This window comes from Rutilus rutilus (assembly GCF_951802725.1).
Source record: "Rutilus rutilus genome assembly, chromosome: 20".
NCBI lineage: Eukaryota > Metazoa > Chordata > Actinopteri > Cypriniformes > Leuciscidae > Rutilus > Rutilus rutilus.
This window is the reverse complement of record NC_140225.1, coordinates 12,623,671-12,639,816: the sequence shown is the minus strand read 5'-3', so window position 1 is coordinate 12,639,816 and position 16,146 is coordinate 12,623,671. Positions and strand designations below refer to the sequence as shown.

Here is a 16,146-nt window from a genome sequence, read left to right as displayed (position 1 = left end):
AGGCTGGTTTGTTAAAGGCCAACCTGAGAATTTCTACCCTGTTATCTTGCAGTCTTATCTTGACAAATCTAACTAAAAAACAAAAACAACCCCCCCCCCCCCCCCCCCCCCCCCCCCTGCTTATCACATATGGCATTACCCTTGTGGAAAACCCTTCACTGCCTTTAATAAGTTTGGGTCAAATGTTTTATAAAAAAGTATCTTATGCTCACCAAGACAAAACATTTATTTAATCAGAAAGTAAAAATAAACGTGGGGGGATAAGAATAGAATAGAATAGAATAGAATCGGGCATTTATATAGCGCTTTCATATGTACTACTGTACACCCAAAGCGCTTTGGGGTATATAAACATGCCTAAGACTTTTGCTCAGTATTGTGTGTGTGTGTATATATATATATATATATATATATATATATATATATATATATATATATATATATATATCTCAGTTTCACGCATCCTTGCTAAATAGAAGCATTAGTTTGTTTCCCAAAACTTTGAATAGTAGTATATATTCATTATTTTCTGTGAAATGTGCATCCATTTACATAAAATCATCACACAAAATGCAGTTGCAATATGCTAAAAAGGATTATGCATAATAGCCAGTGGCATGCCTGTCACATTGATGTGCTCATTCATATCCTGGCAGTGAGTGCAGTCTCATTCAGAATCCCACTTCCTGAATAGCCTGTAGCTCCACATTTATTGGCCGGCCAGCATGTTCACATGTCCCGCCCCCTTTGTTTGACCGCCCCTGCTACCCTGCACCCAATGCACTGTTCTGTTCCAGCGAGAGACATCTCCTCCCAACTGCCCGCTAATGCAGCAAATGCTTGCACCTCACCTAACGGGCATAGGTCAGCTCTCTCGACACAATAGTACCAGCAGAACACCAGCAAAGGGTGTAGGTTTAACAGGGGTAAGTGTGTACTATTTTGCTCAGCACCTCTGAGTGATTCAGTAACATTTTAAAGCAGAAGTCAGAGTCTAACCAAGATGACAAAACATAAGATGTTTGATTTCATGTTGTGATTAGCTCTAAATTTTATGTGCATTGAAATCGTAAGGTGTTTTGTCTGTTTAGACTGAATGTGTATACATTCCCTTCCATGTGAGGCGGGACAGTGGTGCAGGAAATCAGAGTCATATGATAGCCAGACAGACCCTGAGAGCAGATCAGCAGTAAACAACTGAGACATGTTGAGTTTGTGATGCACTGTTGGTCAGCAACTGTATTACAATCAGCTTTTATTTCCTGCAACATTTAAATCAGTTAAAAGGTGTGCTATTAGTTCTGTTAAACATGTATATCCATCCATTTAGAACCAAGTCTGTTGTCTGTGTTCAGTGGATCCAGACATGTATTCCCCTCAGAGCCTTCACCGATGGGGCATCACACATAGCGAAAGTATGGAGCGTTTGGCCTACAGTCAAGGTAAGCCTCCAGAGCTTAATATACTAAGTTAAAATATACAAAGTGTATAGTTATAGTTGTCTGGAACTGCAAACCTACACTTTTGTTACTGGCATAGTGACACCCATAGTCTACAAGGAGAATAGTAATGACTCAGCACTAGTGAGGTCAGCAGAGGTTGTTAGCATTCACAATTTTTAATTTCCTCAGTGTGAGAACTGTTGGAGTAACACTTGCACTAATAAAAAGCAGCTACTTTTATATTCATTAACTTTTGATTCATCCCAGTGACTCGAATAACTAGAGAGTATTCATGAAAAAGAGTTATTGATTTGTTCAGTGGCCCGCCCCTTTCGGTTCCTTTTTTAAGGTGCGGACACATTTAATGTTGTTTGGTGAACTTTCATGGACTAAATCCAGTCATTTTAATAGGAATCCACACGATCACGAATTTTGCGTGAGGGTGAAGAATTTCCCAACGGAGATGTTGGGTTCAAGTTAGTCACAAAGCATTGACAAACAGAAAGGTGCTTGGTTTGAAAGTGACTTCTGTGAGCCGTCATTAGGGTAGGCTACTTTTTGCCTCATGTTTTTTTTATATAATATGAATTCCAACATGAATTCTGAATGCTGCGTTCCATTTACCTCGGAAGAGGGATGTTGGAGCTGGGAATGATGTCACACTCGAGTTGACCTTCCAGTAAACAGGTCGGAAAACTAATGGATGCGTCCAGGCAAACCTTTGTTGTTCTTGCTCTTTTGGAATGCAAACACATAATTATTTTGCACAGAAATGTCCAGTATCATGTCCACGAATAGAGGTTGGATAGTAGGCTACTGTGTGCCCCACTGAGCTTATTGAGGCATAGCATAAGTGCTAATAAACAATATTACTACTGTTTCACTATGGTTTATGCTCTGAGCAGCCATATTAGATTCTAAAGTTGGGATTGTTGCTGTCCTCCCGAGTTGCAGTCGCAACTCTAACTTGAGGGGCGTTCGAGTTAAAAGGTTTTCACTGGGAACAAAGAATTTCCCACTTTTGAGGACAAATGGAACCCACTAATACTACTCTTGCGGCCTAGTGTTTTTCACATAGCCTATATAAGTAGTAGGCCTAGGTAAATCGAGGCAGCACGAGTGAAACGAGTTGCCTATAATTTATTTAGGCTAAATATGTGAGCTAACAAATATACTAAAAGACTTAATTTAAGCAATGTTGTTTCGATTTTGTCTTTGAAGAAAGGATTGATAGTGAGTCAGTGCATGGAAGTGCATAGATGAGAAAAATTATGTGTCCACACTTAAAAGATTTGTTTAAAAACACAAGCCACAAGAACAAAAGAACAAGCCTATTCTTTCACGAACGAAACACCACCAATTCCCTCAATTCCCCCCATTACAACAAACATAATCATTTAAGAAATACTGGTAACCAGTGAATATTTCATAATTTTCCAGGACAATGTTACATACAAGCGGTAGAGGGTAGTATATCCATACACTTCCACTGAATTACGTCTTTTTAATGTTATGACACCACCCCTTTGCTGCAGACGGATCGTGCAGGAGTGCTCGGGTGTAAACAAATCTACAATCTAGTCATTTGTTCTCCAAAGATATGATGACCATATGAATGGAAAACAAACGTCGCCTTTGGGGCGTTGACACGGAGCATCACATGGGAAAGCGCTTGAATTTCGTCGTTAACAGTTTATCAATGCCGCTCAACACATCACAGCCGTGGTCGTTAGGTGAAGCATTATCCTAAACTGTATGATATTCACTTTAACGATGGCGACACCTGCAGAACAGGACCTTGTGTTGGCGGAAGCAGAGAGCAACAAAGAGAGAGCGCAAGTGTTCGGTATCCTCAGATTGCAGGAGGATAAAGCGGCCGGTGAGAAAGCGAGCAGCGCTGCCATGAAATCTGGAGACGGGAGATGGCAGGCGCCCATATTCGCTTTAGCCAGAAAAGCGTCAGAAACCTTCTCGGGTGGCATTCACGTCCTGCCCAAAGTGATAGAGCCTAAAACATCGCCCTTTTCAGAAGAATGGGGTGCCAAGGGTAGGTTTTAGATGACATTAAAGCCCGTGTTGTTCAGACGTAGCCTAGGTGTATGGCAAGCCATTGAAACATTTATTGCTGAAAAGTAAATCCAAGACAAAAAAACCCTTAGAGAAATGTTTTTTTTTTTCTAGTGCTTATTTTTATTGACTAATAAAAATAAAATAAAAATTCTAATACAATTTTAGAATTGATTTATTAAATAATTTACAGAACTAATTATTTTCCAGTTAGTTGTCATTTCTAATAGTTGTATTGCAATTGTTGCTAATTAATACGTGTAAGTTAATACTTAATCAAAACAATCACTTTAGCAAAGTTTATATTATTTTCTATTTATTTTGATAAATTAAATTTATTTTTGTTCAAATAAATATACTATCATTAAAAATACAGAAACAAAATTATTTTAAAAAGTAAAGATTCTGAAAGTACTGAAAGAGATGCTATAATAATTTAATAAAGCTTTACAGAAATAACAAAACATATATTTTATTATATGATATGAGTAATATCATATTTTTAATTGTGAGGGTTCATTAGAAATATGGTGATTATCTCTAAGGTGGACACCCAACTTAATATATGATATTTATCGTCTGAATCATCGTCAACAAATGGAAAATTCAGCTAGCTATTTATCATATTAATTATGAAACTGAAAAAACATGAACAAGATCTTTGTCTCAAAATAGTCAATAGCCCCTTTAACACATACATGTGTTTGGAGATGACGTGATTACTCCGTGCTGTTTACAGGAAGCTTTCTAATAGTTTTTTTTTTAATATAAATATGCGCCAGATGATCATATTTGACCGTTGCGCCATGTCTCGCAGCTTTTTCAACATGTCGCGCTCGATACCCAGCCTTCTTTTCCATTCATCAGCGTTGTGGCTCTGCAGTTGGATACAATTATGCACATCTTGTGTTTTTAAGAGCAAACACGCGTTCTGTTTGATCCTCCCTTTATGCGTGTCACTCACTCCCATTTGCTACATACGTCTACAACATTTTAAAAAGCATTAAATATTGATTTAAAAAAAATCGCTTTCCTTGATTGCGTCAAGGATTAGCCAAATTTCCACAAAAATAGATGTTATTTTCAAGAAACATGCTAAAATGGCTTGCCATACATAATTTTCCGAATGATGTCATAATGGCATGATGTCATGAAGAGTGCCTTGTTGTTTTGTATTCATTTGTGCATAATAAATCTGGGTGTTTTATAACTACTAAGCACCAGGTCATTCATACAGTTGATGTGCAGAATGTTTTTTTTTTTTTTTTTTTTTTTTTTTGAGATAGGCATGTCAGTCAAATCAGTATGCTGTTGATTTGTCTTGATTGGTATTTGTCCCCAATGACAAATAGCCAAAATGATAATGAATGGATTAACTAATAATAATTATAATCATAAGAGGTTATTAAACAGAGGATAAATGATTGAAGTGACATATTTTTATTTAAGTTATTTACCCCAGAAGTCTGATGGAATAAAGCTTCACTCTCTTAGACCAAATAAAGTGGCAATGGGAACCAACAACATAAGCGGGAAGTAGATTACCAGTGCCAGTATGCTTGTTAGACAGCGCCTGTCTGAATATGTTTGAATAAGAATTATTGATTAGCCTGATGGTTAAAAACAGGGTCCAATGTATCACCATGTCAAAACTGATAAGGATACAACTTACACTCATTTATGCAGTAAACACAAAACATAAAAAGTACTGCTTATTAACAGTGTTGCTGTTAAGGTCTGGTGAATGACAGTGCAGTCAAAACCAGCTAAAGCCCTTTAAGGGTTTGTTAAAATTTAAACTCAATAATTCAGTGTGTGTGGTCACATGTTATTCCTAAGAAAACAGCCAGAGGTTGAAGTGCTGTGATGCTGTGATGACTTTAGTGTGACTTGTTTTTTGTTTTAAATGTTCTTGAACCACAAGAACTTGATTTTGGCTATGATTATGTCGTTTTTGGTATGATATATATTTGTCTGTGGGCTGTGTCTTCTAGCCTTACGAGATCCTATGACAATGGAACGAGCAAACTTGCTTAATATGGCTAAGCTTAGCATCAAAGGCCTGATCGAGTCGGCTCTGAGCTTTGGACGAACTCTGGACTCTGACTATCCGCCTCTACAACAGTTCTTTGTTGTCATGGAGCATTGCCTGAAGCACGGTCTCAAAGGTATGTTCAACCATCATCAGACAGCCAGCCACAGAGAACCATCTGTTAACCAATTATCATTGAAAGTTCTTATGTGCTTGCTTTTTGGTAGGATAGCTGATGTAGTTAAATATTCTCTGTTATCAGTATCTCTTATATATTTCCATAGGCCTATGTTAGTGTTAGATAGCAGCTAATGTTATGCCTTGTAACTTTATAATAGGAAAAGAAAATGAGGAAATGCTTTTTTTTTACTCATTCACAGCTGTCAGATCATCTGAGGTTCTTGCCCAGTGAACTATTTCTGCCACAAAATTTGAATACTGTTTTGAATGGCGTTTCATCAAAATCTTTGCATGCTCTGCATGCCAGATCGTAGCCCTGAGTTGTTTAACAAATACGTTTGTCTTCATCTCCCAGTGAAGAAATCGTTTCTTGGGTACAACAAGTCGTTGTGGGGGCCTCTGGAGATGGTTGAGAAGCTGTGCCCAGAAGCAGGCGAAATCGCAGCCAGTGTACGGGACCTTCCTGGCCTCAAGTATGTGTAGAACTAAATATAATTTTCGGCCTTACAGTTACATTGATTAGTTTGCATGCAAATCTGCAGTTTTATTTAAGTCTAAATGAATCATTCAAAGACTCTAATACAAAAGCAGATTCACTATCAATCAAGTCCACTATATTATAAATATACACATGCTTTCTCGCACTCATTCTCCAGTACACTAAGAGGTGCCTTTCAAAATAGGGAAGTGCTAATTTCAGTTCTAGTTCCTTGATAAAACTGAAACTTGCAACTGCAAGTTAAGCCTATTTCCAGAGTCATGCATGTCTGTATGTCTGTCTGAAAATGGTTGTATGTGTTTGTTAGGACGCCACTGGGCAGAGCCAGAGCATGGCTGAGACTGGCACTGATGCAGAAGAAATTGGCAGATTACCTCCGTCTCCTCATCACCAGGAAAGATATACTTAGGTTAGTTTTTTTCCTTTCTATACCCTTAATTATTTCTTTCTTCCTTTGTCACAATAGTTGTGGGGGAGAATTGGTGATTAGAGAAGTGATAAGATGCCTGAGACAAACGAGTTTTGTGTTTCCTGCTCAGGGCATCAGAGTTTAGTGAGCTGTGCTTGCTAGAGGGTGTGCATCACATGTCGCTGTCTAATAAAAGCACTTCTGCTGACTGAGATTTAAAGGGATGGTTCGGAGGAATTTCAACCTAGGGTCCTTTGCACCATGACCTCGAGCCAAACACCCCCCCCCAGAAGCTTTTTTTTTCCTTGGTCGAACATTATTAAAGTTAGAGCTTATTTATAGATATCAGCCGAATGGCTTAGTGCAGGCACTAATGGATCCAAGGCTGTATCTCGTAAATTACCCCACTAATAATACCAGAATGGTACCAAACTTCTACAGTAGTACAAATAGGTTCTGTACTCATAAAACGAGGCATTGGAAAGTTTGTAAGTACATCAGGAGTTTATTTAAATAATACTTGCCTGATGGCTCATGCTACCGCTAACCCGGACGACGAGGTCATTTCCGTGATTTGGGAAAAGCCCGTAAAAGTCCTGGCAGAACGCGATGCATAAGGATGTAGTGTAACGACGCCCAGAGTATAAAAACGTTTTTGAAAGTTTTATAAATGCTTGTATTTTCAGATCAACACTTAAAAAGTATCTAGTTATCAATTTCTATGGAGTGTTAAATTCACTAGCTTTTCCCTTAAACTTGTGAGTTTTGCTAAGGACTTTTACAGGCTTTTCCCAAATCACGGAAGTTACCTCAACATCCGGGTTAGCGGTAGCATGAGCCATCAGGCAAGTGTTATTTAAATAAAATCCCGATGTACTTACAAACTTTCCAATGCCTCATTTTATGAGTACTACTGTTTGTACTACTGTAGAAGTTTGGTACCATTCTGGGCATTATTAGTGGGGTAATTTACAAGATAGAACCTTGGATCCATTAGCGCAGGCCTGCACTAAGCCATTCGGCTGATATCTCTAAATAAGCTCTAACTTTGATAATGTTCGACCATACACTACCATTCAAAAGTGTGTGGTCATTAAGATGTTTTAATATTTCTGCATTCATTTGATCCGAAATACTGTAAAAACAGTAATATTGTGAAATATTATTACTTTTTAATGTACACTACCGTTCACAAGTTTGGGGTCAGTAAGAATTTTTTTTTTTTTTTTGGAAAGAAGTTAAAGAAATTAATACTTTTATTCATCAAGGACACATTAAATTGATCAAAAGTGACAGTAAAGACATTTATAATGTTACAAAAGATTCTATTTCAAATAAATGTTGTTCTTTTGAACTTTCTATTCATCAAAGAATCCTGAGAAATAAAATGTATGACGGTTTCCACAGAAATCTGAACTGTTTTCAACACTGATAATAATCATAAATGTTTCTTGATCATCAAATCATCATATTAGAATGATTTCTGAAGGATCATGTGACACTGAAGACTGGAGTAATGATGCTGAAAATGTCAGAAGGAAATGATGCTGTCACAGTCAATTTTAAGCATCCTTGCTAAATAAAAGTATTCATATATATATATATTTGAAGCAAAACGGAGACATTTATGTTTGCAAGCCATGAAACAGACAGACTGGGCTAATGAAACCTGCTGCAATGAATAATATGTCACGATTCTGGAAAAAAAAAGTCCGAATTGCAGGATATAAATTTGATATTCTTAGGAAAAAAAGGCAGAATATCGAGTTTATATCTCGCAATTCTTATTCTTCTCAGAATTGTGAAATATGAACTCGGAATTGCGGGGAAAAAAAAAGTCAGAATAATGAGATATGAACTCGAAATTATTACCTTTTTTACTCTTTTGTTCCGTGGCTTCCATAGACTGCCACTGCAGAACTGAACTGTCATTTTCTGCCACCCGGTAGGCTCCGCCCACAAAATACATCATCACTGTTTGCAAGCACCCGAATGGTTTATTAAAAGACAAGAATAAATATGAATTATAAATGTATTACCTTTGTGCATTCTGTCAGAACTAAAATAATGAAACTGTTAAATGTCATCGTAATATCATTGTGCGTCACAGGAACACAACAAATTCAACATAATGCAATTTTTACAATGGAAAAACAACACATGATCAATATGAGGCAAGGATATTTATGTTTTAATAGACCGTGTGGATTCTTCAGAGGTTTGAGGTTTCAGATTATGAAAAAATGGAGCCAGAATTTAGATAACAAAAAATTGTCTTTATTTTTGTTTATGTGTGTGTTCAGTGAGTTCTATGAGAACTCAGCAGTGATGCTGGAGGAGGAGGGAGCCGTCATCGTTGGTCTCCTGGTGGGACTTAACGTCATAGATGCCAACTTATGTGTGAAGGGCGAGGACCTCGATACACAAGTATGAACATTGTATATTGGACATTTTTTAATTACCTGCCATCTGGCTTCTGTTTGAGAAATATTAATGCCTTGTATTGGAATCCACAGGTTGGTGTAATAGACTTCTCCATGTACTTAAAGAATGACATCGATGACTATAGAAGTGAAGAAAGGTAAAAAAGTATACTTGGTAGACAACATATTTTAATGTGAAATTTAATTCATTTATTACATGAAATCATTATAATAACCTTGATGTATTATTCAGTATGAATAACCATCATAAATATGTTTTGAATAGAAATGGACAAATTGCAGCTATTTTGGATCAGAAGAATTATGTCGAAGAATTAAATAGGCAGCTGAAGTAAGTTCATGCTCTTTCTAAAGCTTTTGTGATATACTGTATTTAAGATGAGTGATTATTGCTTTTCAAAACAGATTAAGTTTATCTACAACTTCTGTCTTTTAAGTTCTACAGTTCACGGCTTACAGGGACGCGTGGAGTCGTTAGAAAAGTCCAACTCCAAACTCATCGAAGAGGTACTGTTGGATTTCAGAAAAATAAGTCTGATATGTGGAATACTAACTCAATACTAACTTTTTCTTTTTATTTCAGTTGGCAATAGCAAAAAACAACATCATTAAACTACAGGAAGAGAACCACCAACTCAGAACAGAAAATTCTGTAATTCTTATGAAAGCACAACAGCGTCTTGAGGTCTGTTATATGTTTGTATTATACATATTGTATACAGTAGGCATTAAGAGAGGCAGATAGTAGTTAATGTGCACATTTTGTCATATTTAATGTGTCCCTGAAAAATATCATTCAGTTTTTATGATCCCCAAAATCACCCCATATTATAGAGAATATTATAAACGTGTAGTATATTTCATGAACTCCCCAACTCCTCCAAGCCATACACTATATTCACTATGTACTCTCTATTCAGCTTGCAGAAGGAGATTTGAACTGTGAGCTGGATACATACAAGCAGTCAAGGCAGGGCCTGGATGAAATGTACAACGAGGCAAGACGCCAACTCAAAGAAGAATGTCAGCTCAGACAGGTCTGTGCTTATATAAAAATGTACCTGCTGTTCAGATTGTGCGGTGGCACTTAAAGAGGTCAAACCTGTTTTTGAATGTATCTGTGGCTTCAAGGATGTGGAGAACGAGCTGGTTGTGCAGGTGAGCATGAAGCAGGAGATGGAGATGGCCATGAAACTGTTGGAAAAGGACATTCATGAAAAACAAGACACTCTGATTGGACTTCGGCACCAGTTAGATGAAGTTAAAGCCATCAATGTGGAGATGTACCAAAAAATGCAGGTAAAACATAATTGGGGCCCGAGCACCGATGGTGTGAGGACCCTATTGGAATTGCTCTGTTTATTTATTAAGTGTTCTTCACAATTTGTGGTTAAAATATGTTGTAATCAAGCTATTTATAATAATCAACAGTCTTCAGATGACGGCATGAGACAAAAAAATGACATGATCGCACGGTTGGAGGAGAAGACCAATCAAATAACAGCAACCATGAAACAACTAGAGCAAAGGTAAGAAGCAGTTCCTGATTTATTTTCGATCATGTCGAGCATAACGTTTAGTCATCGTATTCCTGAAGTGCATTAAGAGCATTTTTAATCATTTTTGAGTGTTTCAAGGGTTTAAATAGCCTGATTTCTAACCTTAATTAATACTATATATATATATATATATATATATATATATATATAACAAATTTTATTCAAAACATTTGTGGTCAGTATAAAGTTTAAGGAATCTTTTGTTTCAGCTCAATTCAAATGAAGGTTTTTATTTGCAGATAACAGAATATACACTACAGTTCAGACGTTTGGGATCTGTAAGATTGTTTTTTAAAGAAATTACCACTTTTATTTGGCAAGGGCACATTAAATTGATCAAAAGTGACAGTAAAAGCATTTATGATGTTGCAAAAGGTTTCAATTTCAACTTGATCCTGAAAAAAACTCTAAGAATGATTTCATTCAACGCTGAAGACTGGCGTAATGGCTGATGAAAATTCAGCTTTGCCATTTCAGAAATAAATTACATTTTAAAATGTATTAAAAATAAAAAGCAGTTCTTTTATATTGCAATATTATTTCACTATATTTTTACTGTTTTTCTGGGGGGAAAAATGCAGCCTTGGTGAGCAGAAGAGACTACTTATAAAAAGTATTAAATGTACAGACACCAAACGTTTGAACAGTAGCGTACCAGTGTAAATGTATTTCAGGATATGATATCTGCTTTTACAGACTAAATCAAATTAGTGTGCACTGATGGTGTCGGAACCATCAGTGCTTTTGTTTCATCAGTGGAACTGGTTTTCTGAGTGTGTAGATACCCGGTAGCATCCAAAGGACTTTGCATGCATGATTTGACTTGAAGGCTCATTGAATGGCTTTCTCTCATCTAACCGCTCATCCTTTAGCATTTGTGTTATTTCCTTGTGGTGACGTGGTGCTGTCATGTCCACTTCTCTGTCCACATAAATCATCCTTCCCTTTCTTCTCCGTTGATTTATCGCCATCGTATTTCTGATGTTTTATGACTGCACTGCTTAACAAGTTTTCAAAGCTTTGAGATGAATTTGAAATTCACTGATATTTACATCCTCTTTCCCTTTTTGTTCCCCTTTTCATTTCTTTTTTTCCTCATCTTCTCCCTTCCTCTAATTCCATGTTTTCGCCTCAATCAACGAATAGCGACAAAGACCTACTCAGCCAGACAAGAACTCTTGCTATGTCGTTTGTAAAATGCGCTAGCACAGATACCGAGCACCAATACAAACTTGTCAAAGATATTTCCTTCTGATATTAAGATAAATTTACTCTTTGTTACTTAACACTAGTTGTGTGGCGATATGCAGTGTTCTTGAAAAGTGACGAGTTGATCGTTTTCACTAGCCTGTTTTTAAGTTTTATTTGATGATGGTTACTGTTTTCCACATACTATTTAGTGAGCAAATCTTTCTTGTGGTTCTATAGCATAATTATTTACCTGTAACATTTAACAGTCAAAGAAACCACTAATATGACATGGCTTTTATCACAGTCTTCAATAAATTTGATGTTTTCAACTACTCGTACCTGCTTACTTGGTGAATTATTTGTCAAAAAAAGTAAAAAATCGAAAATAACCTCGACCCGTATGAAATTTCAAACTCATTTCAGCTTTCTGGCTTTTCCCGCAGCACAACATTTCTGTCATCTGGCTCTGTTTTTGTTCCCGCTCTGTTTTGGCTGTTGAATTATGGCCATCTTTTGATTTTTGTATCCCATATGTTCCAATACATCCCCGTCCATTCCATTACATTCAGAGCCGTAGTTTTACCCAGTTGGTTTGAATTACACCAGATTGCAGGATGCCGAGAGGGAACGCGCCAGTGCCGAAGACGGGGTGCGCAAATTCAAGCAGGACTTCACGAACAAAGCTGACAGTCTCCAAAAGCAGATAGTCCAGAGAGAGAAGCAAATGTAAGTTCATGTGGCTCACATTAGAATGAATCACTGTGCCTCATTTATTAAGATGCTGAAGTGGATTTTAGTTGACGCTTTCTGTTTAGGATGCAGCTGGAAACAGACTTGAAAATAGAGAGGGATTGGCGGCAGACGTTACAGAACGAATTAGAAAGAGAACGAGAGACCATCGCCCAACTCGCTGCTGAAGCACAGCAAATCAACGGACTCAAAAAAGTACGATGAATTGCCCCTGTCTCAATTATGGCGAGAGAGATGAATCTAATAACCATTAAAGGGATAGTTCACCCAAAAAATCATCATTTACTCGCCCTCATGTTGTTTCAAACCTGTATGTACACAAAAGAGGATATTTTGAAGAATATCGGTAACCAAACAGTTGATGGTCCCCATTGACTTCCATAGTATTTTGGTTAACCAAATTCTTCAAAATATCTTCTTTTGTGTTCAACAGTAGAAAGAAATTCAAACAGGTTTGAAACTATTTGAGGGTGAGTAACTGATGACAGAATTTTCATTTTTGAATGAACTTTCCCTTTAAGTCCTAAATAAATCTGTATGAGGACTAAGGTGCTTGTATCATTTAATATGCTGCTTTGTGAATGCCTGTCTTGGGCTCTGATGTATGTTCATGTCCTTTCAGGAGTTTCACAGGTTGCAGGATGAAAACACGCAGCTGAAGGGAATTTGTGAGGAGCAGGAACATGCGCTGGAGGAACTGGGCTGCAAACTCAGCGAGTATGTACGATTTAAACGTCAGTGCCATTTGGGAGCCTTCAAATCATGTTATTCTTTTACTGATGCACACGTTTTTCTTGTTCAGGTCAAAGTTGAAAATTGAAGATATAAAAGAAGCCAACAAGGCACTTCAGGTTTGCGTTTAATCATTGTTTCAGATAAAACTGAGGGCATTTTATGGACATGTGCCATGCTATATATCAGAGTAATCTGAAACCACCACAGTGTTTCTTTTGTAAGAGAATTATCAAAGTTTAATCAGTCCATTTGTCCCACATGTTCATATTAATAAACAAATTATTTCAGGGTGGACAGGTCTGGCTGAAGGACAAAGATGCTACGCATTGCAAGCTTTGTGAGAAGGAATTTTCAATCTCCAGAAGAAAGGTCTGAATCAAAATGCAGTTCTGTAAAACACAACAGCTTGCTGTCAGTTCTCACACATCCACACTAATTCAACTGCGCTAAATAAAGAAATGTTCTGGCACAAAGACGACATTGGATTTATGCACTTGAAAACATTTCCAGATGAAGATTAGATGACACTTGAATGAAACACTGAGTTGACAAACCTTGATGTCATCATGAAATGAGAAATCATAATTTTTGTCGTAATAAATGTTATAGATCTTATTGTGAATCTATATAATGGATCCACTGATAGACGCCTGCTTTTAAACGCTTCCGTGTGTATCTGTCTAAGGTTTTTGAAGCGTTGATCATTGTAGCCAATCACAGCGCGTGAACAACACAATGGCCAATCAGATCAGAGGTGTTTAAGAATCCGTTCAACAGCACTCAAAATGCTAGAGGGAAATGCTGGGATCGTCACATTTTTTTAAAATTTCAGTACTGACTTGGTACCAAAGTCGGTACTTTTGACAAAACTAAATGAAGGTCAAAACGTAGGTTCGGGAGGAGCCTAAACATTCAGTCGTGTCAATCATAATTACGAGCATACTATATAAGCAGCAGACACCACGCCATCTCATTGACAAATTCTTCCGGCAGCCCTCCTCCAGTAAATTATCTCTATCCTCTTATGCGCAATTCCATCCTAGGGGGTTTTAACTAGGGAGCTCAAGCTGAGCCTTGGGTTCGAGCCTCCTCCAAGGACAGCAAGACAAGATTGTTTACTATTAACCTTTAAGGCTAAACGGGCAGGCGAACTAGAGAATCGTTATAGTTGTAGTGTGGACTTCCCTATTCTCATAGAATTCACAAAGCTTTAGCGTTATATTGGTGTGATTGCCTTTACTCTGAAAACTTCTGCATTATGTATTTCTTTCTTCCATGAAAAACGGCTAAAAGTAATTTCCCAAAGCAACTGTTTGGATGAATCCCAGTTTAACATTTGTGAAGATTCATTTTGAGTCTGATTCCAAAAAAAAAAAAAAAACACTACTGGCCCTTTAATTGAATGCCCTCATGATCTCTTGTTTGTCTTTGAACAGCATCACTGCAGGAACTGTGGGGAGATCTTCTGCAATGCCTGCTCAGATAATGAGCTCCCGCTCCCCGCTTCACCTAAACCCGTGAGAGTCTGCGACACCTGCCACGCTCTGCTCCTCCAGCGCTGCTCATCCAATGCAACATAAGATAGAAATGACAGCACATCGCCACATGGCCAAAATCAGCTTTAAATCAGACACTACGCTGTCCCGCATCGTCGAAGTGACCAAAACGGATGCACCCGTTTCTCTGTTTGAAGTTTACATTTCACATAGGAAAAAGCCTTTTGACACAGAGCAAACTTAACGGCACTTGTGCAGATGGCCAATGCAGTGTTTGTGTGCAATGAAAGAAACGAGTTTACAAATGGATTACTGACTCTGAATCCCTCCATCTGGGCGGCAAGGAGACAGATTTAGATAATTTATATTAGTATAACACTCCCATGCATTGTAAATATACTTTTGATATATGAAGGGTGAACAGGTTTCATTCCTCACGAGTCAAAAGTAAGCAAATGCAGTTATTTGAAGGGATGTCATTTCTTGAGCAACTATATTTCAAATTCAGTTGAAAGAACCATACATTCATGTGTGCCTGTATAACAAGCCAAACTGATAAACAGGGATTTTACACATTTCCCTGAATCTTGATGGGCAAAAAAATGTGTGTATATACAAGTAAAAATGTTGTCAGTGCCACTCAAGCATGACTGAGATAGATTCACGTCAAATAGCACAGAAATGATGTTCTGAATATGGTGTTCGGGTTTCTCGTCTGCAATTCTGTATTTCACAATTGCAGATTTTCCTTGGTACAGAACTGGAACACTACTCACTTTGAGTATTTCTGAGAACTTTTGTCTAAAAAATTTCAAACTACAACTATTAACTTAAATGTGAGATTTATGTATGAACTGTACATATGCCTTAAACCACTAAAGTTGATTATAATTCCACTTCTTGTGTGATGTATCTTATAGGACCTTAATATTTTGGTGCTGAGGTACATACTGTACACACTACCCTTCAATCTGGGGTCAGTACGATTTTCTTTTCTTTTTTTGTTGTTGTGCAAAACATTTTTATTCAGCAAGGGCACATTAACCTCGTGAAGCCTGACAGAAAAATCTTATTTCTTTTTAAATGTAAGAGTTTAGTGAACCTTTCTATTACACCTGTAAGTGTTTTTTGTTGGCTTTTGTGGCTTAAATACTAAGATATAGGATAATATGGAGTTCGAACTCGAGGAAAAAACACCTCAAATTTATTGAGGCCCAAACTGGGGAAAAAATATGCACTTTGGTGCAGCTGCTGATATTTATATTCCCAAAAAGTGTGAAATTCTGATAGCTTTTAATGTAAATCATTATTTTTATAATATAGCAGACTTGCATAACATGCA

At 37.3% G+C, this 16,146-nt stretch overlaps 1 protein-coding gene across 6 annotated transcripts; it reads left to right on the top strand.

Moving 5' to 3' along the window:
• The first annotated feature begins 783 nt into the window (after positions 1 to 783).
• rufy2 (RUN and FYVE domain containing 2) lies at positions 784 to 15,700 on the top strand. 6 transcript variants are annotated; one of them, XM_084391031.1, is made up of 19 exons: positions 801 to 926; positions 1,356 to 1,442; positions 5,504 to 5,677; positions 6,077 to 6,194; positions 6,528 to 6,629; positions 8,933 to 9,056; positions 9,146 to 9,210; positions 9,339 to 9,404; positions 9,511 to 9,580; positions 9,657 to 9,758; positions 9,994 to 10,110; positions 10,205 to 10,372; positions 10,505 to 10,602; positions 12,430 to 12,549; positions 12,639 to 12,768; positions 13,196 to 13,290; positions 13,376 to 13,424; positions 13,597 to 13,677; positions 14,745 to 15,700. In XM_084391031.1, exons 2-19 carry the CDS (start codon positions 1,367 to 1,369, stop codon positions 14,886 to 14,888), a joined length of 1,899 nt encoding a protein of 632 aa, XP_084247157.1. In that variant the 5' UTR covers positions 801 to 926; positions 1,356 to 1,366; the 3' UTR covers positions 14,889 to 15,700. The 6 variants fall into 6 exon arrangements, with proteins under 6 accessions (XP_084247159.1, XP_084247160.1, XP_084247157.1 ...); XM_084391030.1 differs by having other exon boundaries at positions 804 to 926; positions 1,331 to 1,442; XM_084391029.1 differs by lacking the exons at positions 801 to 926; positions 1,356 to 1,442 and adding an exon at positions 2,934 to 3,489.
• Positions 15,701 to 16,146: the final 446 nt, after the last annotated feature.